At 47.5% G+C, this 25,408-nt stretch overlaps 1 protein-coding gene across 1 annotated transcript in view; it reads right to left on the bottom strand.

Moving 5' to 3' along the window:
* ADCY8 (adenylate cyclase 8) overlaps positions 1 to 25,408 on the bottom strand; it is a 176,194-nt gene that overhangs the window by 71,565 nt on the left and 79,221 nt on the right. The window contains exons 5-7 of the mRNA XM_066265646.1: positions 23,346 to 23,473; positions 12,145 to 12,303; positions 7,921 to 8,191 (exon numbers count right to left, since the gene is read on the bottom strand). Coding sequence (XP_066121743.1) covers positions 7,921 to 8,191; positions 12,145 to 12,303; positions 23,346 to 23,473 — 558 coding nt within the window. The remainder of the gene's footprint in view (positions 1 to 7,920; positions 8,192 to 12,144; positions 12,304 to 23,345; positions 23,474 to 25,408) is intronic.

The following is a 25,408-nucleotide window of genomic DNA, read 5'->3' as shown; positions in this document are numbered from 1 at the left end:
GGCCCGGGGGTTGCGGACCACTGCTTTAGGCCACTGAAGGTGACATAAAGGTCATAGAGTGGGAAAGACACATCCAAATCTAGAGGTTCGTAACCTAGAATTTGCAGCAGAGACCTTTGAGATGTAGAGCGGGGAAACCTTTCAGAAAGTTCCATCAATGTCCAAGGATTTACCACAGTAATTCCTTTCTGACTCTAGGCGAGGTAACAATCCATGCCTATACAAAGAGCCCAAACTGGGGCCTGGCAGGCCAACAAACATGCCAGTTGCCGTCACTCTGGGCTGGAATTAAATCCCGGTCGAGTGATACCCCTCATTCCCCTGTGCAGAGCGCAGCAATGGTGGGTCACGACACACGTGCCAAACCACTTTTTTAAAAACTAGGAATATAGATTCCCTCCTGCCACATGCAATTTTGTTTGCAGAGAACCTTTATACACATGAACTGCACCAGGCAAAGCAATGCAAGGTATTCTGGGTAAAGAGGAGATGGGGAAATCCTGACGTAGCTCTATCAAGACATTTTACACTGAGGAATCTCAGCCCGGTCATTGTCAAAACTGGCACCAAGATGAATAATGCAAATCTAGGTCTTTTTCTTCAAATCTAAAAACTCTCTCTCTCTCTCTTCCTATCTTCACATACTTAAAATACCAGACAGTTACCTACATGTATTTAAAATACCATGCGGTCATTGGTTCTGTTTCCTCAGGCCACTGTTTGATACCTCCCCAAACAGCACATTCAGTGGTTGGCAAATGTGGCTTGCGAGCCACATGCGGCTTTTTGGCCCCTTGAGTGTGGCTCTTCCACAAACTACCACGTGCGGGCGCAAAGGCCAGCTTAGGAGTACCCTAATTAAGTTAATAACAGTCTACCTACCTATATAGTTTAAGTTTAAGACATTTGGTTCTCAAAAGAAATTTCAATCGTTGTACTGTTGATATTTGGCTCTGTTGACTAATGAGTTTGCTGACCACTGATACTAGTCCATCCTGGTTTGTTTAGAAATTCTAAGTTTCTGCCAGTTACGGGCCATCAGGTGCCCACAGGCTGCATGTTGCCCACTTGCCACCTGAAATGCACATTTCCAGGCTGCCGTTCTGCGTGAGCCACAAACTCACTCGGCCTTTCTTCCTCCCGCCTCAGTCTGCCCCTCCACCGTCAGAGACAGGAGGATGGGGACTCAGGGCGAACAGCCCAAAGCACCTGCTACTTCATCCACTCCACACTCCCAGGAAGGCTTCAGATCTACCTGCCTTTCTGAAGAGTGTGGAGAACCAGGCCCCGCTCACGATGAACACGGCAGCCATCTTCCGAGCCGGGGCTCAGGACAGCCTGGGCGGGGGAGGGGGAGGGTGGTCAGAGCAAAGCCGTGGTCCTGGAAGAGTGCAGACTGACTTTGGGGAAACGCCCAAAGCTCTTCAAGTTCTCTGCCCCCAAATGCCTGCAAAATGTCCCATCCAGCGAACATCACAACTGAATCTGATGCTCAAATGGTTCAGCACAGATCTGCGGAGAAGGATGTGCCTCCTAAGACTGAATACAATGAGACAGATACACCCCTGACAACACACCTCCTTTAAGACCAATGCCCAATGTTTCGGGCATTTTTAGGGGTGGGAATTTCAGGTCAGAGTTCCCTGTGGGGCGAGAGGAGCCCATGTTTTGGTCTTGAGCAGCAGAGGCCAGGGTGAGACGGTGGCCTTGCTTTTCCCCTCTGCCTGGGGTTTTGTGTCCTCGTCCTGGGCCCTCAGTCCCGGGCCCTCAGTCCCTGTTCTGTAGATCTCAGCTTAACAGTCACCTCTTCAGGAAGGTCTTCCCCGATTCCCCCCGGGTGAGTTCTCCACCCTCTGCTGTGTTCTCCTGTTATCACGAGGACAGCAGCTTCACACTGGTGTGACAGAACTGGCTGGAGGGAAATGTAGCCATTTCCTGGAGCTTTCACAGAAAAGGACTGAATATCCCTGGTGAGCACCGGACCAGTCTTCAGAAGGTGAACACACACCCAGGCACGCGTGCGTACACACCATCTTTTAAGACATGTAAACAAGGCAGAAGGAAGAAAAACCCAGCCTATATCTTTATCTTTGGGCCACAAAGGGGAGACAGTGTGGCCTCATGGGAAGTATTTGGAGGGTCAGATACAACTGAAGTCTCATTCCAGCTGTGTTTTTTTACAAGCTGCACGTCCTTCAGGGAATTAATCACAATTTCCTCATTTGCCAAGCAGGCACACCACACTTACATTGTATGGTTGGTATGAAAATCAGCTGGAAAGGATGTGAGCGACATGCCTAGCGTGGCACCTGGCCCCCAACTCTCTACGTACTCTTATTAACATCAGCGGTGCTGCGGTGTTTATCTATACTCCCAGCAAAGAAGCTCGTCTGCTTTCGGCTTTGTCGTGTGGACTGTGGAAATTCCAACTACGTTTTCAATATTTACAGGGCACATACTGATTTCACGGTAATGATAATGACCTGTTTTGTGTAAGTGACTGATGTAGACAACGGCAGTGCCCAATGGGTACCTCTCTCCAGGTGATCCTTTCCAAAGCCCTGGAGGAGGCACAGACAAGAGCCTGGCATCTGGTTGCCATGGTAAACGTGAAAGGGATGGATGGGACGGCGGCGAAGATGTCACAGGATGTGAGGGACAGACCCTGGGCTCCTACTAGAGGGGCCTCATTCCTAAAAAGGTGGCTCCATGTTCTTGGCATTTTCACTTGTCATAAAAATCACGTCAAAAGGATTAATATCCTCACCCAATTACGCCTGACCCTAGGTCTCCTCTCGTGAATCCCAAGTCTAAGGTGTGGCTGGTCCGTTCAGGTCACCGCCCCGCTTGAGACCTTTCTACCTCTTTCCTCCGAGTGAAATCCTGAGTCAGCCAGGCTTGCGGGATCAGGCTCCCGAGACCTTTAACTTCACCTCTTACTCCTGTCTTCCTTGCTCACTCTGCTCGAGACCAGTGAGTTACAACCTTTGGCACTTCATGGCACCCATAAACAATTACTAAGATTTTGCAGCACACTGAAACAATATATATTTTTCCGATCTGACAAAAAAACAGAGGTATAATTTTGACTCATTCACACTAGATGGCTATTGTTAGGTTGACTGTTGTCATTTTTTTTTAATTTGACAATCTAAGGGAAAAAGAGGTCAGTGCCCCTGACTAAATAACCAGGTATTGCATAATTTAAAAATTCTTGTGGCACACTGGTTGAAAATTACTGCTTGGGCCACTTGGGCCATTTTGCTCTTCTTCTAACTTGCAGAACTTTTTTTACCACAGGGCCTTTGCACTAGCTGTTTCCTCTATTTACAACGCCCTTCTCCCCGTTATTTGTATGTAGGGTCCTTTCAGCATTCATATAGAATCTTCAGGGCCTCTGATAATCCTATTGGCAGTAATTCTAACTGCCCCCTATTCCTATACATCTATTTTCTTCACAGCTTCTTCATGTTTGGGTTAATTGTCTTCATTCCCCACACCCTTAAAATGGAAGCTCCTGAAGGACAGGGACCAGGTTGTCTTCCCAGTACTGCATCCCCAGCAGTTAGAATACCGAGTTCCTGCTAAATAATTAAATGTAGAGCTCAACCCCACGTATCCCTTAGTTACATCATACAATCAGAGGGAAACGTGATCTTTAATAAAAGGATCCGTTTCTTAAGTCTTCATTTTCACCCTCCAATTTATCTTTATTCTGAGAGATTCGGTGACCATATTGATGATTCATCCAACAACCCTGCCTGGAAATTTCTGAACACCCCCCCCCCCCCAAATGTCCGATGTTTCACTTTTGGTTTACTTCAACTAGCTGCTTCTACATTTGTACCTTAAATGTTAAAAGTCCACCTGCGATCATTCACTTCTTCACTTATAGGTTTCTAACTTTCATTCCACCCTGAGGCTCAGAGCATAGCAGCCTCACTGGCCCCTGAGCCGGGGTGCAGGGAGCCGAGATGCCTGCCGCGTCGGGAGTCAGGGACACAAAGCCCAAGTGCTGTGGGCTTCCAGCAGCGTCCCGGGTACCAGACTCAGACTGGGCTCAATGTTCACCCCAGTGGATGCAGCTAAGGGGCGGGGAAGACGCATGATATCAACATCAAGAAAGACTCTTGAAGCATAGACAAGGACTTAGAAGACTCACTCACCTAAGGGACCAGGAGTAGCTCCTGGTACAATAATTGCTCCTCCAAACCACTGACTCCTTGGAGGGACATGGGGGAGGGGACAGGGGCAGAGTTGGGTCTCTACTTGGAAATGCAGAACCCTCTCTCATCACCTGTGACTGTCTGGCTCTGACTTCACCATCTCCCTGAGTCTGCCTCTTGCCCTTGATGGCCTTCCATCCAAGTCCAATGGACAATCTTCACGTCTTCCCCTTCCTAGGCCCCTTGGCTACCCTAGCCGTTGTGGTTCGCTCCCTCCTTCTTTCCCTCCTTCTCTCCTTCTCAAAGCGCTCTGCTCCCTAGGTTTCTGTGACACCATATCCCTAATTCTCTTCTCGTTACTTCCTGTTTGTCTCTGTCCTGGGGTCACGACTCTCTTTCACCTCCCATCTGGCATCCCTCAAGGTCTGTCCTGTGCTGTCTTATCATTTTATTTTACATATCATTGCCTACTATTATGACCTGTTTCACTCCCATGGCTTCAACTCCACTCAGACTCTGATGGCTGCATGCCTTGCGCAATTCTTTCATGCCGGAGCTTCAGTAGTGAGTGTTCAGTAGCCTCTGCATATCCCCGCTTAGACCTCTCCCAGACACCTCAAGTTCAACATGTCCCAAACAGTTCCTAGTCTCTCTCACCCAATCTCCCTCCATTACAGTGGGCAGTTCCACCACCCACCCAGTCACCTACGCAAAACACCTGGAAGTTGTGCTTGACTGGTACCTCTCTGTGATCACCCACATCTATCATTTCATTCATTTGTTCAAGAAACATCATCAACCCCTGTCACTTGCCAGGTATTATTCTACTTGTGGGCTAAACAGTGGTATGCGAAACTGATGTAATTCCTGTCTTCATGAAGCATGCAAAATACTGGCTGACTTTATCTCGAAAGCATTTCTTCTCAGCTCCTCCTCTTTTATGACTGGGAGTAATTGGCATGTAAAAGATGCTCAGTGAATCTTTATTGAATGGATAAACAAACGGGAATGTCACTATCTGGACATCTGCTATCCATAAAGCCCAGATTATGGCACAGCATACTGATGTCATTAAAAATATTTCTAAGCATGCATTGTGAATCAATAGAAGCCAAAACATCTGGCCAGTATTTGGGAAAACCCCAATGAAGCATTAGTATGTCTTATGTGTGATAGGCAAACTCTCAGATGGTCTGGGCTTTCCGTGGAACAGACGGGGTGTCTTGGCAAAGCAAAGGCTCAGCCAGACCAGTCCTGAGTTCTCACAGGCACACAGTCTGTCTCTGAGTGGCACAGATGGCCCCCTGACTTCTAGAGTTAAGAATAAGCACAAACTCTGAGAGCTGGCGGCCATTTTAATCTACTCGGTCACTTCCTAAATCTTGTTAGTGGCATGTAGTTATTTCTGAGTCTCAGTACACGTTTAGTGACTCAAGGGTATGAAGACATCAAAGTGAGTTGAGATTAGTCATGCGGAAGATGGCACAGATGGGGTGACTCCAGGTAAAAGCTGGGCATCATAAGAAATACATGGTATGGTTATTGACTCATGATGGTGTATTTTATAATAACTACCTGATAATATCAGCCAAGTAGTTTTAGGAAACCAGCAAAGAAATATTTCAGATATTCCTGTACAATTTGACCACATCCACCAATCACAGAATAAAACTAATCTTAATTATTAGCAGCAAGGTTAGGCACCTCTGAGATTAGAACAATTAGGAATTACTCCCATTTTCACCATCGGCTTAAATGGAGAACTTCACGAATAGAAAGACCAAAAGAAAAAGAAAAACAACAACGGAACCAAGAGAGAGAATTTTCGGCAGTTACTGGGGTATTTAAGGTAAGGCATGCATCTCCTCTCTAAATAACCAGGGTCCAGGCTCAAGCTAACAATAGGCAGAGGAAGCAGAGAGGGTACCGGCAGCTGGGCATGCACCCACTCCAGGAAGTCCATGTAAGTTTATTGTTTTATGTAACAGCACATCATGTCATGCACGCCAGTTCCGGGATGGAAGGATGTAGGCATTGCTTGCAGTCAGTGATGACTCGTGTGGGCATAGTAATTCAGGGGGAAATTAAACACTTACAAAAGAAGAGCAAGGACCTAAGGGTAGATAGACTCTTACAAGGCATGCGGACTGGTTCTACCTGCATCTTCCCAGTGGCCTCTGGCCCATGCACTGCTCCTAGTCCCTTCACGCAGAACTGGAGGGGGACAGAGGTCCACCTAGCCTCAGAGTGCCCCACCCATCTGTCAAATGCAGAAGACTTGCAGCATTTGAACCTTTTCCATTTTAAATGTCTTTAAGCAGACAGATTTTTGTACAAGTTAATGAGAAAAGTTCAGGTCCATGGATTAGAACAGTTAACCTTCTGAAAGCTCCTGAGTGGTCCTCTAGGTGTGGTTGATTTACATCCCAGTACTAGGCTTTTGCTGGGCTCAGGAGCATGTCAGCAACTGTTTACAAGTCTTCTAAATTAGCTTTTTCTTGTTTGTTTCTTTTAAAAAATGGATGGTGAAGTTATACCATCTAACTAACATGAGTTCAACTACATGTGCTTGGCTTTGATGAACAGGAAAACCCATGTTAGAGCAGGTGATTCTGCCCATGCTCTGGATGAGCTTTCTGGGGACAGGAGCATCTCCGAGTCCACTTTGGTTCTTTCCCTTGACCAGCCATAGTTTCCTAGTGCCTCTTGGGGTCTGAGCATCTCATTGGATTGAGTGGGACTCTGTTAGTTGAAGAAATAATTTAAAAAATAATTGGCCCTGGCCATTTGGCTCAGTGGTAGAGGGTTAGCCCGGCATGTGGAAGGTCCAGGTTTGATTCCTGGTCAGGGCACAAAGAAGAAGCATGCATCTGCTTCTCCACCCCTCCCCCTCTCCTTCCTCTCTATCTCTCTCTTCCACTCCCGCAGCCAAGGCTCCATTGGAGCAAAGTTGGCCCTGGGTGCTGAGGATGGCTCCATGGCCTCCACCTCAGGCACTAGAATGGCTCTGGCTGCAATGGAGCAATGGTACAGATGGGCAGAGTATCACCCCCTGGTGGGCATGCCGGGTGGATCCCGGTTGGGCGCATGTGGGAGTCTGTCTCTCTGCCTCCCCACTTCTAACTTTGGGAAAAAAAAAAAAAATAATTGGATGATTGGTGATTTACAGCTTCTGTAACGACTTTGTAGCTATATCCTTCATATAAGAAGCGAATTCATAATACATAGGAATGGAATTAGATGGACAGCTTTGAAATTTCACGCTACTCCTGAACACTCCGACCCTCACCGTGGGCATCACTTTATGCTGCTTTTAAATTCTCTGATCAACAGTGTCCTCCTGACTTTAAATTTCAGAGGGCAGCTCAGAATGACTAGTCGGACAGCTACTTAAAGGATGGCATTCTCATGGACCTGATCATCTACTTTTGTTGCTAGTTTAATAGTATCAGGTTTCTCTTTTCCAACACGAGTCTTTTTTTTTTTTGCTAAATTATAATTCAGTTTCATGTGACATTTATTTTTAGGGAGGGTAAAACATGAAAAAATAAAAGGAGAGTGTGTTGGGAGCACTCTGGTATTTCTGGCATTTCCTGATACTGCATACAAAGGTGAATTTGTTGGATCATTTGCAATTATGTTGCTGCTCAGCAGAGGAAAGGTTGAAGATGAGTGGGTTTTCTCTGAGGCGTCCCTGGTGGAGATGCACGCGAGTAGGTATTGGGCTAAGCAGAAGAAGGAAGCCAGGACTTACGTTCTGTTTCCCCACTATGTTGTCGAAGGGCAGTTCGGGGCTCCAGGACCCTTCTGTGAACGTCGCCCCGCTGTTTCTCCTGTCTGAGGAGCACAGTGACTCCTTGACAATATCTTCGGGCAAGGACAGCAGGCTCTCCTCGGGCTGCTTAATTAAATAGGTCTCTATATTATGCTTCCTCAAGAATTCGTTCCTCTCTTTCCCGTGACCCTCTTCCACATTATAGTCACCGTTGAGGCAGTCAAGTGTGGCTTTGGAAATGTGAATCCTCCTGTGTACACAAAGCATAGGTCATTATATATTCCTGATGTGGCCAGCAAAGGCTATTGCTGTTTTATTATCTTGTGGCAAGCCAACATCAGGGTACTGTGAGGACCCGCCCTCGGGGACAATCTGTGTTCCCCAGAAAAATCAGAAAGTGTAAAAGGAAACAGAACTTTGAGTGTAAATCAATAAGCAGAACATTGCTGACTTCACCGAAGGGACACTGATAAAATACCGCCTGCTGAGCCACACTTAAGCACTTATTTTGGCTATTCTTATGATTATCAGCCTGAAACCTTTAAGAGTGATTTTTTTGGTGCTGTTGATTATATTAGGAAAACAAGTTCCATAAACATTTCCAGACCCGACGGCGATCGCTGTCCACAATCCTCATGAGACAGTTCTTAGTGCCTTACCTCCTTTCTTCGACTTGTCTAACATCTTCTCAAGAACAAAGGCAGGTCTTACTGAGTCCCCAGAGCTACATGGAGGGTCTTTGGGGAAAACCACTGTCAGATGCAAACTGTCCCTGACACGGGTACATCGCAGGGAGCAGGGAGCAGAGGGCAGAGCTGCGGACAGGGGCAGGCAGGCAGCTGGCCAGCCTCCTTCAGCCTCACTCAAGGCGAGTGATTCATTCCTGTACATCCAGCAGCCACGGCAGCTCCTGATTCACATTTCTTTTTTAGCAAAACAACAGACGACAGTGAGGGTCTTAAGGATCACAGGCTTGAATCATGGAAATTTCACATGGTACATCATCCTGGAAAAAGAGTTCTTTTGTGCTTCTGACTCTCTAACTCAACCAGGCGACCTATTGCACTGCACTGTGGTATGGGCAGACAGACCAGCACGGTGGTTATGAGCACGGACTCTTGGGCCAGATTGCCGGGATCAACACCTTGGCCCTCCCACTCGCTTGCTTGCTGATAGGTCTTTGGGCAAGTTACTTAACTTTTCTATGAGTCCATTTTCTCATCCATCAAAATGAGAAAAACAATAGTACCCACTTCTTAGGGTCATTATAAAGAGCTGATTAGTCAGGCAGGAAAGGACAAGAACCATAAGCTATAAAACAAAGTAACAAACAAATAAAGCAAACTCAGAGACACAGACAACAGTGTGGTGGGCACCTGAGGGGAAGGGGGCTGGGGGAGGATGAAGAGGCTAAAGGGTCAGATATATGGTGGAAGGAGTGTAAACATTAGGTGGCGAGCACACAATGCGATATACAGGTGATGTATTACAGAACTGTACGCTTGGAACTTACAGGTTATTAACCAGTGTCACCCCAATAAGCTTAAAAATAGGGTCGATTAATGTAAAGGAGTCAAAATAGTGCATGGGACACTGTCTGTACTATAAAAGCTAAATGTTTATATTATTAGGAGCATTCTCAAAAATGTCACCGAGATCACATTCCTCTTGTTTATTCCCCCAAACCTACAGGATACAGGCTAAGTTCTGGGCAGGGCCTTGAAGGCCTCCAGTCCCTGGGTCCTGTCACTTCCTAGCTCATTTTCTCACATTCCTCCAATCAAGAACCCTATCCGCTCTCTAGCTAATCAAGTAATTGGTGTTTCTTCCAATTCAAGGTGCTATTTTGTGCCCATTAAACCCAGAACAAACCTTTCTTTTTGCCTAGGAGGCTCACCCCATGCTGCCTATGGGACAATTTCCTAATCCCTGAGGCAGCTCAAAACTTATTTCTTTAGGTCAACTTTAGTGTTTCCTTGCATGAATTAATAATAAATAAGGGACATGCTTAGTATTTTGCTTGGCTTTTGTGATCTCAGAAAGTATATATCCAAGGAAACGAGGTTGTTCTGAGCGGCCTTTCCAAAGCATTTGTTGTCCTTTTAGTACTATCTCTGTGTGTCCCTCTGACCCTTCTCACCCTTTCTGCTCCATTCCTGCTCGGAGAGAGAATTCTTCCCTGCCAAGGGCAGGTGAAAACACCAGAAACAACCAAGAACGCATTTCTGATCGTGTAAGGCACATCTTTCACGTTCTCCAAACTGCCATCTGGGCACACCGTCACCGATTTCCAGGGTGGGATAACAGAAACAAAAACATGGGAAGTGTTCTGAGTTCTCTTCAGAAATGTGCCGAATAAGCACAAACTCTTCTTCCTGATGCATTTTGTCAACACCTACGAACTCAGTAGTGTTGACCTAGGAAGGTCATTTGATCTCCTATGACATGGGTGTCCCAGGCTTCTCTCTCGGACCCCTCTCAGAGTGAGGGCCTAGAAGCCTGTATTTTTCTCTTAGGCACCATGAAACTCCGATTTTATACAGTCTGATGGCTGAGCTTCTTTTAAAATAATGGTTCGATACCAACCCCCATTTGATATTTTCTCTGGATTCTACATTTTATTATCCATGCACAGAAAAATAATATTTGCATACACTAACGCAGTTATGTTTTCCATGCTGATAGACATCCTCGCCTTGACTCATTACTGATTCTTCTGTTGATGTTCCAATCAATTTACACTTGAGTTTTGATGCAAACTGGGTTTTAGACGTTCCTTCTATCGTGGCTACTACCTTGAGCTTTGGAGTAAGGACTGTGCAGATGAGAGTCTGGTGATTACATTTCTCTATGTAAATGAGCCAGCCAATATTTTCATATATTGAATATATGATCATTTTAAAGGGCAGGAGATAGTAATAACAGTTGTGAGAGTAAAGACGATCTGACAGTCTGGTAACGCTTTATTTTGCATAAATGTTACTTGTAGCCAAAGCTATTCTGATAGGACTGGCTCCATGGATCTCCTCATCTATAACTCCCCCTCTTCCAACAACTCTAGGTGGTAGGCACCCCCCTGCCCCATTTTGCTGATGATAGAACTGGTCTAGAGACATGAGTAATAACTGGCCCTATTGCTGGTAGGTGGCAGTGCTGGATCAAGACAAGGACTTCACTTTCAAGGTCCTTCAAGATGCTACATCTGTCTCATATGCTAACTACTGCAAACACACCTCATTAATACATAACTGGGCACAGGACTAAGGACTGTATATGCATTTTCTCATTGAACAAAAGCTCGAGGACAGTGGTCCTCAGAGTGTGGTACTAAGGACAACTGCATCAGCATCACTTGGACACTTGCTAGAAAGACGGTCTTTGTCTTCCCTGCCCCCCCCCCCCCATACTGCTCAGAAACTCGGGGGCGGAACAAACCCTCCAGGTGATTCTGATTCCTGCTGAAGCTGAGAATCACTGATCTAGGAAGCCAAGGCTCAGAGAGGCTACAGAATGTGTGTGAGGTTACCTGGCTGTGGTCTGTGGCAGGGAAAGGATTTTAATTCAATTCTGCATTACTCCAGGGCCCAGGCTATCAACCCCGAGGCCGTGGAGTTGTGTGACTCCTTCTCTCCCTCCCCTTCCTTCTCCCCATGTGCTGAGCATCCTGCTAGGCACTTGGGGACACATCGAGAGCCTGGAGATTCACGGTACAAGGACAGCCCTGAGCACACTGTTCTGATAAATCAACAGTGGGGGGCATTGATATGCCGCAAGGCACTTAGTAGCTCTGTTTATATGACATATTTAATTTCTTTGAGCCTCAGTTTCCTCATGAAAACAAGGAAGCTAATATTTACTATGTGGGGTATTGTAAGATTAGGTGATGTGATGTATTAATGATACTAACAGACTGTCTAGTACACAGGAGATACTTAATGCAGGTTTAGAATTGGGGGCTACAGTCTTACTGCAAAGAAAAGTAGGCTAAGTTTATTCCTATATCTATTGATAGGAATGAGAGATAACCAGACATTTAAAAAGAAGAAAAATATAAACCCAAACAATCACAGACCATGGAAGTTTCTGTCTTCTCCTAAATAATTGCTTCTTAGATCTACACCCCTGACTTCTGCACCCAGGAAACCCACGCAGACAAAGTGAGCAAACAGCAAGGGTTAAGAAGAGGGTTTTGCTCGGGCTTACCCTGGGATTCCTCCAGATTCAAGTTTGTTCGCGATGTCCACGTCCCAAGACCAGACGTCAAACTGCCACTTGCGCAGGCCCAGCACGCCACACAGCACTGATCCTGAGTGGATTCCAATTCGCATGTCAACATCATGCTTCGTCCTTGACCGCACGTACCTGTTGACATAGGTGAATGGAGAGACACACACATGAGGCCAGAGTGGGCACCCGTGGCCCTGGTGGCAGCTCCCGTCTTTCCTACTCTATAGTTCAACCCCTACCCATTTATGTGCCACCTCTTCCATGAAGCTTTCTTGGATTTCCAGATAACTGGAAGGATTCTCTTCCTAACCCCCCTAGTCTTTTATCTGAACTTTTAAAGGTCCCTATTACCTTTCCCCCCAAACCCGCTCATCTGTATAACCTCTGTCTCAGGGGACAGCATCGATATCTTTCTCTACACACTTGTCACTAGCGCATAAGCCTGGGATAAATGATAGGATTCAGCACTCCATCTCACCTTCCATTTCTAACCTTATTTAATTTGTACTCTGTTGCCTTCTCTCCATTCCTCCCACCAACTCTCTAGTTCGGGCCACCCTCATGCTTCCGTATGGGGTCCCTGCCTCAGCCTGACCTTCCAGCCCATGTTCTACATGGTTGTCACAAGCACAGTGTGACCTTGTCGCTCCACCACTCCCTTGTTAAAAACCCTTCCCTAACCCCCTCCTTAGAGCACTGGCCACTGGAGCAGAGTGTCGACATCCCAGGGCCGCGCTGGGTCACCCACTGGGATGCACAACTTCCATTCAGAGCTCTTGTTTTCTTATCTTGAGAAACTTCAATGAAATTTGACCTATGGGTTGACCTTCATGACCTTACAGCACCCGTGTTGGTCCGTCCTCTGAGCTTGAGCAGAGAGAAGGCATCTTGGGAAAAGAGAAAGATTTCTACCATTGGGGGGTTTCCTTTAGACAAACACATTCCTTCTTCACTTTCAGGGTATTTTAAATGATTTCAGTTTATGGGCTAAAGGACCTCATTTATGCGGAACAAACTTCAACTGGCAGGATATACTACTTTGAATTATAATAACTAGAAAAATCTTCAATGCCCTGTAGAAATTCAATTGTTATTTTATTTCAAAATGCTTAAGCGTTGTCAAAGACGATTTATCTATTTTCTTTGACAAAGAAAACAAGTGTTCTATCATTGTTGTCTTTTTCTCTGATAATAGGTTTCCTTTAATATTCTCTCCAGAAAATATTTGGGAAAAAAAGAAAAAAACATAACAAACTTGCTTACTTTGTTTAAAAGTTGGCAGTTTTAGAAGGCGAAAGTAATTGCTTTTCACAAGTAACCCATGCTCTGCAGAGAGAATTCTGAAAAGGGAAGTCTGGCAACGTGTCCATCTCTTTAGGAATTAGGTTGGCAAACAGGAGTTAGGTCAGCCAGCGAAATTCTCAGAGCTGTACATTGACTATTAAAAGTTTTTAGATCTTCCCAATGAAGGGTTTTGATGGAGTTTGTACCCATTTGTTAAAAATATTAAAAAGCTATTGCCGTCTAATTAGCTTGTAAGAAAGATTCAGAGATGCCAGAGAAGAAAATTTAGGGTGAGCCTTACACAGGAAGTGAGAACTTGGGCATAACTGCCTTAAAAACACAGTCGGGGTGCCAGTGGCTCCCCTGGGTCTGCCTGGGTTTTTTTTTTTTTGTGAGTGTGTGAATATGTATTTAGATCTGAGAGCCATTAGAGACAGACATAGAAATAAACTGAATTTAGAACCTGATCTTTGGATGATGAAATGAGTAAAGGCCACCTGAGAAAATTTGACAAAGCAAGAGGAGAAATAGCATCCAGCACTTGAGAGAGCATTTCAGTTTCTGTGAGGCAGGTCATTGGGAGAGGTCGCCTGTGCTGTCCACTCTCGAAACATTGTGCTCCAAAATCCAAGCACGTGGTTGGATTGCACTTTCCTGTATATTTCATGTTATTTTTGGCCAATAAAATGTGAGCAGCAGTGATATTATGGGTCACTTCTGAGTAGAAGCTTTCAAAGCCTGATCAACCACATTCCTTTCTTTCTTTCTTCTCTTTTCTTTCTTTCTTCTGTATCCACCATCAGCCAATGACCTTGGTGACAGAGCCTCTTCAACAGGGTACTTGAACGATGACCAGGTATGGGGGGTGCTCTGCCACTCCCCCAACCCTCCCATAGTGGGTAGGAAATGAGGGTGCAAGAAGATCTTTTCTGTTTTAAAGCACTGAGATTTGGGGGGATGTTTGTTACTTCAGCAAAACCAGGGCCATCCTGACTGTTACCATCACCAGTCTCAGTCTCCATTCTTCTCACTACATGTGAGTCACTGTCGTGTAGAGGTTACTACGAACTCTAGTGCCAGCCTACCTTGGTTTCTATTTTTCTCTAGCTGTGTGACCTCAGGTTAGTTACCTAAAGTCTATCTATGGGGATAATAATAGCACTGTCATATTTGGTGGATGAGAGATGGGAATAACGTCTGGCACATACTAAGTACAACTTGGTTGCTTTTCTTTTTTTTTTGGAAGCTATAATTTTAGCGTTTATTTGTTAGAATTTTCTTTAGCTGTATCTCCCTTCCCCTTTGTTTGCTTTTCTTATATGAAAGAACTGCAACCCAGAAAAGTCAAGGATTTTACTGTGGTCATCTAGCTCGTGACCAGGATTCTAGGACTAACGTGAAACTGTTGTGTTTTTAAACCTCCCGTTTTTTTTTTTTTTCTTTTTGCAACGTGGTGTGTGAAACTCGGCAAATAGCTTAGCATGACCTTGACTTTCAAAGGTTGCAATGTGAAGCTCTAGCTAGTTGCTTCACTCACAGAGCTGTTGTGAGCCCCAAAGGAGATAATGGATGTTAAAGTGCTTTGCCAACTAATTGCGAGGGACCGTCACACAGCATGCCACACGTGTGCCATCGAGTAATCAGCATTGCACAGGGGATGCCCTGGGCCGTCTTAATGAAAAGACATTTAGATTTTTTTTTCCTGCTACGAAAGGGAAAACCGTAAGGAGACAACGTTTCTTCACAGCACTGCTTGTTTTCTTCGTGGTGTAACTGGGATTTGACTGAGTCCAAGCTGGACACGAAACTACGTAAAAGTAAGGAATAATCTACAGACGCTGATCCTCTTCGGAAAGCCCAGCTGGTGGTTCCGCAGACCCACAAGCACACACCCTGTGTGTCAAGGCCTCGAGGGGAGGACCTCTGAGCATCTTCCGAGCGATAGTGGAAAGGGTTCCTTCCAGCGAGTTACAAATTGTGTTCAATTCTTCGGGGAGAGAAAGAGCCCTGGGTTGTACACTGGGCCTCCTCGGCCACAAATAAAGAGAAAATGACTCTCGATCACCCGCATTATAAATATCTGCGCCTTCCCTGTCTTCTCCCCAGAGCTCCTGGCGGGCTGGGCACTGAGCTCAGAGGTATCGCCAGTGCTCTGAGTGTTCACTGACTTCGTGGACAAAGCTCAAAGGCTTTCTTGCTTTACAGTCCTGTGTTGTTTCCAGATGCTTCTCAGGGCCCCAGGGGACCGCAGAGGTGCCTCTGGACCTGCCAGATGGGGTGTGCGGGCCACCCTTCACATCTCCTCCCTCCCCGCTCTTTGTGCGGGGCTTCTAAGGTTCCTTTTAAATAAAGAACCCGCTTAATAGTGAATTCCTTTCTGCACTTCTGTATCAATAATGCCAAAATCAACCAGCTAAAGATTGAAGCCGTTATTCCTTTCCACTGAGCCATTAAAGAGGAATGCTTGCTATATGGTAGAAGACGAAGAACCTTCAAAGTTTTCTTTCAATCTAAGTGCTTCAAGTGGTTCTTTGGGGCCAATTAATCAGTCTGTGGAAGGGGCTCGAGGAAGGACGGGAGGAATAATCTAGAAGTCATCCTCAATCTGTAGCTCAGAGTCCCTCCTCTGTGAAATACACAGATGAGGAGGGGACAGACTTCAGCAGAGCAGCATTTGGGACTGTGGGATGCAGACCATCCAGCTCCTCAGCTTTGGGGGCAGAGACCGAGTTGCAGTGCTGAATTGACCATTGGCTGGTTGTGGGAGCTGGAGCCAATCACATAGCTTCTCAATGCAAACCACCCTCGCCATCGCCAAGGGGCTCTGAGTCTGCAGTAAAGCAGTCTTTGGTGTGAAGTTGGGTTTCTCCACGGACGGACGCTGGGCACTGGGCTCACTACATTCTTCATGTCCAAGTCCCAGTGTTCTCAGGGGTAATGGAAGAGAGCATGAGTCCTTGGCAGAGTTGTTAGGATGGTTTATAAAAGGGTGTATATAAAGCACTTTACCTGGTGCGATTTGAACACACCAAAATAGTAGCGACTACTAACTTTTGTGATCCATACCAGCTTATAATTACATGATAATTATGCATGTAGAATCAGACCAAAAAATTATAAATTGGTCACTCTATTCTTCTTGCTAAAACTGTAGTTGCAATTTGCTTTCTAGTTACATTGAAATAGCTTCAACCAGCCTGACCAGGCAGTGGTGCAGTAGATAGAGTGTTGGACTGAAACACAGAGGACCCAGGTTTGAAACCCCAAGGTTGCCAGCTTGAGCACGGGCTCATTCGGTTTGAGTGTGGGCTCACCAGCTTGAGTGTGGGGTCGCTGGCTTGAGTGTGGGATCATAGACACGACCCCATGGTCACTAGCTTGAGCCCAGAGGTTGCTGGCTTGAAGCCTAAGGTCGCTGGCTTGAGCCCAAGGTTGCTGGCTTGAGCAAGGGGTCACTCTGCTGTAACCCCCCAGTCAAGGCACATATGAGAAAGCAATCAATGAATAACTAAGGAGCTGCAATGAAAAATTGATGCTTCTCATCTCTCTCCCTTCCTGTCTGTCTGTCCCTATCTGTCCCTCTCTCCATCTCTCTCTGTCACACACACACACACACACGAAATAGCTTCAACCAACACACTTACTGTCTAGGGCAGTTCTTAGACAGAGATTGGTTCAAAAGGATGAACTAGTTTACAGTGTAGTAAGAACTGAGTGGTTGGTCCTCAGCTACCTGGAAGAAGCAGTGCCCTTGAACATTCTGGAAGAAAGGCAAAGTGAGGGTTAGTTATGGAGGTGAGCTAAAGTCGCTGTGCAGGGTGTGTGTCCTCTGTGGGTATTACTCTTATCTTTACAATACCCTGTGTGTGATTACTGGCACCGTTTTAAGAATGAGGAAGCTGAGTTCCAAGAAGTTCCTTTCTTTAGGGCACGTGCAGCGATAGGTGGAGTCGATGGAGTCCTTTCTCCCAAGGAGTGTGAGCCCAAGCCCCGTTGTCCACTTCAACTCTCCTACATGGCTTCTTTCTCAGAAGAAGGGGTAGAGGAGCCAGTGCAGCTGGATCTGGCTCGGCCCAAAAGGTGGATGACACAGTCTCTTCCAATCAATTCCCCAAGTCAGCAGATGTATAATGAGCTCCCTTCTGTAGATGCCCGAGTTCACTAAAGGTACCTCCCGGGTCACTTGCTGTAGTGTTGGGGGCTGCCAGCCTGGTGGCCACGGAGCCCTACTTCGCCTTCACCTGCAATCCATTCGATAGCCTCTACTGGACTCCAGTGCCAGTCTGCCTTCCAAAACATGGGGCGCACTGCTTCTCAAAAAGTCAGAAAGCCACCAGGCTGTATCCTGGCATACACATTGAAGTTTCCCAAAGTGCATCATTTCAATGTCCACGGTGATTCTGAAGGTAGATAGCTATCAGCATTATCAGTTCCATTTCCAGATGAGGGAACTGAGCCTCAAAGCAAATTAAGATCTAACTAGTACCTCTTCTGTGTCAAGTCTTGTATCTTCATGATCTCATTTCATCTGCACAACCACCCTATACTATCTGCACAGTCCATCCATCCATCCATCCATCCATCCATCCATTCACTCACTCACAGATGTCTCTTGAAGACTTCTGCAGATATAAGCAGTGAATCAAACAGACAAAGCAAAGCACTGGTTTCTGTGTTCAGGAAACTTACATTAAGATGGTGTGCCCCCATTTTACAGCTAAGGAAGCTGGACAGAGAGGGGTGACATCACTTGCCCAAGGTGAGTCAGTATTGGGTCCCCACTGGCCCTCATGATGCTGGACTCCGAGCTGAGTGCTCTTTTGGGCACTGTGCTGGTTGCACGCCCTTCAGCATTACACCCCGTTTGGGGAGCGGACACCCAGTAGGAAGACTAACGTAGATTCCTGTTCAGAAATGGTGTAGACCCAGTGAGAAAGTGAGAGGACAGAGCCAGCTGCCTGTCCTCTATCACAGAGATTTAGGACCTTCTCTCTCTCTGTAAAAATAGATAAAAAAATAATAATAAACTAAGGTTGCCTTAAATAATGTGTGTGTGTATACTCTACAATGCATGCTTCTTTAAACTCACAAGCCTTTTCTTATGCTGTTAAATATTAATATAAACCATGATGCTTGTGGTTACCCATTTTTCTATTTCATGGCATGCTAACATTTATCTAACTGTTTTCCTGCCTTCAAACGTTTATGGAGTCAGACGAACACGGCTGAGGGTCTTTGCTCTGCCACTTAGAAGCTGTGCACCAGAAGTTATTCATCCAATCAGAGGCTCAGATTCCGCCACTGATGATGGGGGCGGGGGAGTAAGAGTAGTTTCCACATGGGGTTCCTGTTGGAACTAGGTGGGATGGGTCTGAAAGATCATTTAGTCGAGAGTCTGTCTGGTGCAAGGTGAGGATTCAATCAAGGTTAGCTTTATATGTCATTACTACTAGTTATATTCAATCTTCAGCATTATTCATAATTTTGCAAAAATAAAAATGAATCCTTGCCTATGGATTGAAGGCCACTGTGATTGCTGTATTTTGAAGAGGAATATGGTCTTCTGGGTTCTGTAGCTGATGATGTTTCAGAACAAGGGGAGAGAGGAGGCTTTAGGAGGAGAGAGAAAGAGAGAGAGAGAGAGAGAGAGAGAGAGAGAGAGAGGCATGCCATGGAGGTGAGGGAGGGAGCAATGAAGAGAAAGAAAAACCAGAAAGTAAGGATAAGTAATAACAGAGGAAGAAAAAAGGAAGGATGCCAAGAGGCATGTCCTTGCCTCACATGACGGGGACAAAAGAACTCCTGTCCTTCACCCCTTGTCGCGCGTGGTGCTGGGCACGGTCACCCTGCCACAAGGATTAAGACCTTTGCTCCAATTAACCAACTGACCTATCCGGCCAGGGCTTTGATGGAATACATTTAATTTGAGGCTTGACTAAGGCTTATTATCTTGTTATTCTCAGAGGTTAACTGACTCTTCTTTCCTCTCAGCGGTGGTTCTGCTAATTTATTAGGGATGCTTTTGGGATGTGCATGAGATTGCCTAAGCTGATCATTGATATTAATGCCAGATCTCAGGCATCGGAAGCAGTGAATGGCCCTCTGTCAAAAGGACCACAGTGGCAGCTCCTCAGGACAGGACAGAGGCAGAATGGTGGTGTTCCTCACTCTCTCAGTCCCTGTTGGAACCTGCGATGCTCTAACTACCAGCGGCCAACCCGGGCCTTTCCTGAGGTTGGCACCCTGCCCCCACCTGTGTGTGATGGACGGAGAGTCTCTGTCACATGTTTGGACTGGTCTGTGAATAAGGGACCAGGGTCCCTGTGAGTGCTGAGTGCTGGTTTGCCTTCTGTGCCAGAATGATGGCGTCACCCAGACAAGGAAACCATTGGGGCGGCTGGGATCCAGAGAGCTGAGCTCTCGAGGCCGCCTCTCGGTCCGGGCACCAGCCTCTTACTGACCCTCTGTATTCTGGGGACAGCTATGGGGATTCTGACTCCGAGGAAATGCGGAGGGAGGGACAAGGACAGGCCCGGATACGGTGGGGACAACACCTCCACAGGGACCCAGCTTTGGTGACAAGTATACAGGGTGGCCACCTAGTCTGGGGAGACCAGTCAGTAAATGGTTTCCTGACACTGATAGCACACGCCAACACGCAGCGTCACGCTGTGCACGGTTCCAGACTCGGTTCCAGCTTTATGCAGTTTTCAGGCTGAAGTGAGTGCCTTTTGGTTTGAACAAAAAAACTGCATTCCACGTAAGTAGTAGTCAGTTAAGACTTAGTTTTTTGATAGCGCAATGTAAGTGGGCCTCTCTTCCACGCACAGCCGGGTGCAGATGTTGTCTGCCAGGCATTCCTGAGAGTCCAGGGCTCGCCGGGACACTTGGGGGTCTGAACCAGCTGCCGCCGAGGCCTGCCTAAGCCCAGAGCTCCTGCTTACTCCTCAGCACCACGCTGTGCTGCTAATGGGGAGAATCAGTGCTGGTCCTCAAGTCCCTTACAGTGCAATCACGGGACATTCGTGTATTAATAGACTCCGACTCATGCAGTTGAAAAATATCCCACTGAACGTGTCCTATGCTAAAGCAGTAAAAGCAACATTTAGTAAACGAGCGAGAGAAAGCCCCGAGTCACTTCAACCTATCCAACTCTCACTCCTCACGGCCCCGCCCCAGAACTTCAGGAGGGAGGCTGTCGATGGGATCAAATGGTCAGGAGGGATAAGGTCCTCTGCAGACAGGGAAATGACCCTGCTCTGATTATCTTCAAGAACTCTGACCATCCGTGTTCATTTCTCCCGCAATGACATCTCTGAAGCATACCTTTGCTAAAGGTGAAGAAGATGTGGATGAATAGATGAGAAAGGTCATAAATATATATGATGAAATATATATATATATATATAGATGAAATATTAGCCTTAAAAAAGAAGGGAATCCTGTCATGTGTGTCAACATGGATGAACATGAAAGGTATTATACTAAGTAAAATGAGCCAGACAGGGAAAGACAAGTACTGCATATGTGAATCTAAAAAGAAAAAGGTCATACTCCTAGAAACAGAGAGTAGGGAGGTGGTTGCCGGGCAGGATGATGGGGGAAATGAGGAGAGATTGGTCAAGGGTACAAAATTGTAGTTAAAGATAAAAATGAGCCCTAGGAGTTGACTATACAGGGTTGTGACCATAATTAATAATACTGTCGTATATACTTGAAATTTGCTAAGAGAACAGATGGCCAGATGTTAGTGTTCCCATCAAAAAATAAAAACGATGTGAAGTAATGTCTATATTGATCAACCTGATTGCGACAATCATTTCACAATGTATACGTGTATCAAATCATCACATTGTGCACTTTGAAAATGCACAATCTTATTTGTCAATTATACCCAAATAAAAAATAAAATTAAACAATCTATTAAAAAGACAGTCACTGGAAAGTTTTTCTGTTTAAGCCTGATTTTTTATGGTTGATAAATCACAGATTTTCAGAACTGGCAAGGACTTCAGAGCTTGTCTGGCCAATTTCCTCATTTCACAGACAACAGATCCAAGTGATCTCCCTGCTGGACACGCATGATCACCTAATGGTCACCCTGGAGTGACCTGTTCCTCACTGTATTTCCCGGGCTTAGCACAGTGCCTGACGCAAGGCAGCGCTCCACAAATTACCCGTTGGCTGAGCTGCTGATTGACTGACAGAATAAGGTTTGTCTGCCTAATTAGTTTAGAGCCGGTACAAGATGTCAGGGCCTCTGGGAACATTGTTTCCCTTGAAACCAGTCAAAATGTTAGCACAGTTCATCTGGTTTTCAGGGCAAGAGCCTCAGGTGTCCAAATTAGCAGCCTTCTCTGTCTACCAAAGGTTGATCAAAGGGAAGTCTGGGTTAGACTTTGTGGGCTTCTCTCATTATGGTCCCTAGAGAAGGGAATTGCTGCCTTTCTGTGGAGGGGGAAACAGCAGAGTGGACATTTCCTGTCTTTTTCTCCACTGCCCATGTGGTCTTAGGGTAAGTGAAAGGTTGGTTTTCCACCGTCTACCTCTTAGCAAAGGACCTTGATCGGACCCTGGTCACGGGCTGGTTGCAAGGGTGGGACCCCGAGGGACTGCTAGGGTGGCTATCCGCCCACCAATAGTGTAGTTTCAGGCTCAGTGTTGAAATGACCAGTAAGTGTCACATCAACGGAGCAGGGTCATATTTCGGGAAAGAGCTTTGGTGTCGTCTTCTTACTCAGGGGCTACGCCACCTTTCCCGATGTCAACAGGCCTCTGCCCGAACCCTGATGAAGCCAGGGATCTGTTAGCAAGCAGAAGGGATCAGGAACAGGGGTTTGGCCTCCACTGGGCTCTTCAGAGGGACGTTCCAATTCCTTAGATTCTCTCCCGGGGGGAACCTTCTTGGCTGTTTCCGGCAAGACTCTTCTTCCCCTTCAGGGTGCAGGCATGAGCCTCACAGAAGATTTCTGTGTATGGGTCCTCTCTTTCCTGTCTCTGCTGTGTCTGGGCGATGCTCGGTGGCTCTGCAGCCATCTGCAGCCTCGAAGGGGGGCTCTGACAACGCTGAGCTTCTGTCCCAGCGTCACAAGCAGTCGCGTTCCATAGTCCTTGACCTCAATAACCCCTCCCCTCTTGGTGAAGCCTCAGGTTGTCGAATACACTGACCAAAGCCCCTGTAGCACACCCCTGAAGCCAATTCTGGGGGGGGGGGCCTTTAATGATTTCCTACCGGCCTCAGGATAAGCTGCAGCCCCTTAACGGCCGAGGAGGCCCTGCCGGCGCTGACTGCTGCCAGCCTGCAGGCCACCCATCTGCCACCGCCCTGTCCTTGCCAGGTTTCGTGTCCCAGTTTCTCCACATGTCTGTCCTGTCTTCCAAGCTCTCATCCACCTCCAGGACCTGGCTGAGATCTACTCACTTCTCAGGAAACAGCTTAGAGATCTCTGCTCTGGAGAGCCTTCTCCATCACCCTGGGTCGAGTTCGCTGTCCCCTCTCTACCTCCCGCCCCCACGCAGCCTGGGTTTGCTTCACCGCAGAGCTCACTGTGCCATCCTGAAACTGCCCAGGCGTCCATCTCTCCCGCTGCCCTGTGACTTCCCCGAAGACAAGCGTCACGCTCATCTTGTTCCCTGCTGTATCCCCACAAGGACGCTGCTGATACAAATTTGTTGCGCACATAATTGCAAGTGAGGTATAAGTAGCATATAACAAAGCCATTAGGCTCATGTGCAAGAACTAACGGGTACGCGGTTTTCATGAAATAACTCGGGGGGGAGGGGCTCCGCTTTTCAACGTGCACGTGATTTACCGCAAAGGGTAGGTGGGGTGGTTCGTCTTTCCCCATCGTGCACATCGAAGGCCTGGTGTGGGGAAGGAGATCCCACGTTACCTGATGGTTTTGATCATGCTGAGGCCCATTTCGACGCAGCAGTGGGCGTGGTCCTGGCGGGGCTCGGGGAGTCCGGACACGCAGTAGTAGCAGTCCCCTAGGATTTTGATGCGAAGGCAGTGATGTTCCTGGGAGGGACAGGATGGGAGAGGAAGGACTGAGTCAGCAGATGGGTCCGTGCTCCAGAAAGACTTGGGAAAGAGGACAGTAAAGTCAGGTGGTCTGCGCCGTGGGGTCAGGAGCACCGACCTGTGGAGTGCACTTCTGTTACCTTCCTGGGGAGTTAGGGGCTACCCTGCACCTAAGTCTGAAGGGCTCAGAGGTGGCGTGGAGCCATGGAAATGCACTGGGCATTGAGCTTGACAGATACAGGACCCTATCTCAGCTCTGCCATGTATGAGCCTTCTGATCCAAGCGCCCGCCCTGTGGGCAGGCCTGGCCCAGGGAGGGCACCTGCAGGCTCAGTGCTCCCTGGGGAATCCTGTCCCCAGCACTGTTTCCAATTAACACCTTAATTAATACCTCCGGATTAACGGCTTAAAACAGTCTCTGGCTCAACGACAAGCACTTTAAAGCATAAATCATTTAGGGATTCCTCCTATTTCAACTCTACGTTAAGTCCCTTCCCATGTCGGCTCTTGGCACCGAAGAAGAGGAGCTAACCCTGCCTCACGCGTCCTGGTTCACTTACTCATTCGTATGCGTGCTCACGGACCAGAAACCTCACCTGGGCGTCTGTGAGAAAGCAAGCGCTGTCCCCGGCACAGAGGCGATTAGTATTGACCCCTATGACGCAGCATGTTTTAAACAGCATTACCCTGCACACCCACCGTAGGTGGCAGGTACGAGCTTTATCGTCCCTGCTCAGGTGAGAAGTAGGACAGTTGTTTGAGGGAGTCACAATCTCGAGGACATGACTCTTACAAAGTTTCAAAAAGCAACAGGCACCAAAGAAAAGGTGCGCACAGTACTCAAGCACGAGCAGGAGGGGAGTCTGCTGCGGGGTCTGGAGGAGAGAGGATGTGGGCAGTTGTAGCAGAGGGGTCAGGGCACTGGCCAAGGGGTCACACTGCACGGGACCAAATGCCAGACACCTGGCCTCTTCCTGTGTGTCTTTAGTTAAGTTACTTAACCTCTGAGCCTCGGCTGCCTCATCCGTCGCATGGGGCCAAGAATGCGACCTGTCTCCTGGTGCCTGTGAGGATTCACTAAGACCATGCACAGGAAGACAGCGCGGGGCCCCATGGACGGGGCACTGAACTAACGTCGTCTGTCTCTGCGGTGATGACGGGGACTCCCGTCCAGGTCCCCCACATCTCTGTCTGTGATTATGGGCACAGGATGCTCCCCGCTGGTTCCCTTGGGTAGGTGGGTGGGCCTGAAGCCCTAGGAGCCTGTGGGACCCTGGCTTTGTGGGTGGAGAGGCCCCTCCTTGGACGAGCAGGGCCCAAGGGCAGCAGGCAGAAAGGGGCCACCGAGATGCCAGCAGCCCAGCAGATGCCCCTGTACTGCCAAGGCTGCGAGCACTGTGCTGGCCTCCCAAGCGCATCGGGAGTTGGGCCATTGTGTTTGGGTGACAAAGGAATGCAATCACTCTCCCGGCAGAAAGTAAGCATCAGCCCAGGAAGAGAGCACCCAGAACTGGCTCCAGTGCCGTCCGTCCGGATCAGATCTCCGGGGCCCGGCCAGCCTTCCCCAGTGGGCACAGGGGCGGCCTCCTGAACTCGGAGGGCGCGCACAGCCTTCCCGGGGTTCCTGGTAGGAGCTCGTGGTTCCTGTCTATTGGCGGCCTCCGTGCTGCTAATTTTGCGAGAGAGCTGCTGAAAGAGGGGTGGGGATCAATAAGGGATGCTGAGGGCCTTCCGCTGCTTCCTCTAGGAGCTCCACAGGGTTAGGGCCGGAATGGAGCCCTTGGCCCTGGGCCTGTCAGTTTCCAGACCAGTGGAGTCCGCGGCCCAGTTATTTCAAAAGCAGAGGGCCAGAGGAACAGCCCTAGGGCTCAATTTTGTATTTTGCCAAGGAAGTACGAAAAATCTATCAACAAACTAAAATAACAACCCAAC

This window comes from Saccopteryx bilineata, chromosome 3 (assembly GCF_036850765.1).
Source record: "Saccopteryx bilineata isolate mSacBil1 chromosome 3, mSacBil1_pri_phased_curated, whole genome shotgun sequence".
NCBI lineage: Eukaryota > Metazoa > Chordata > Mammalia > Chiroptera > Emballonuridae > Saccopteryx > Saccopteryx bilineata.
Note: the sequence above shows the minus strand (reverse complement) of the source record. Positions and strands in the feature narration are given on the sequence as shown.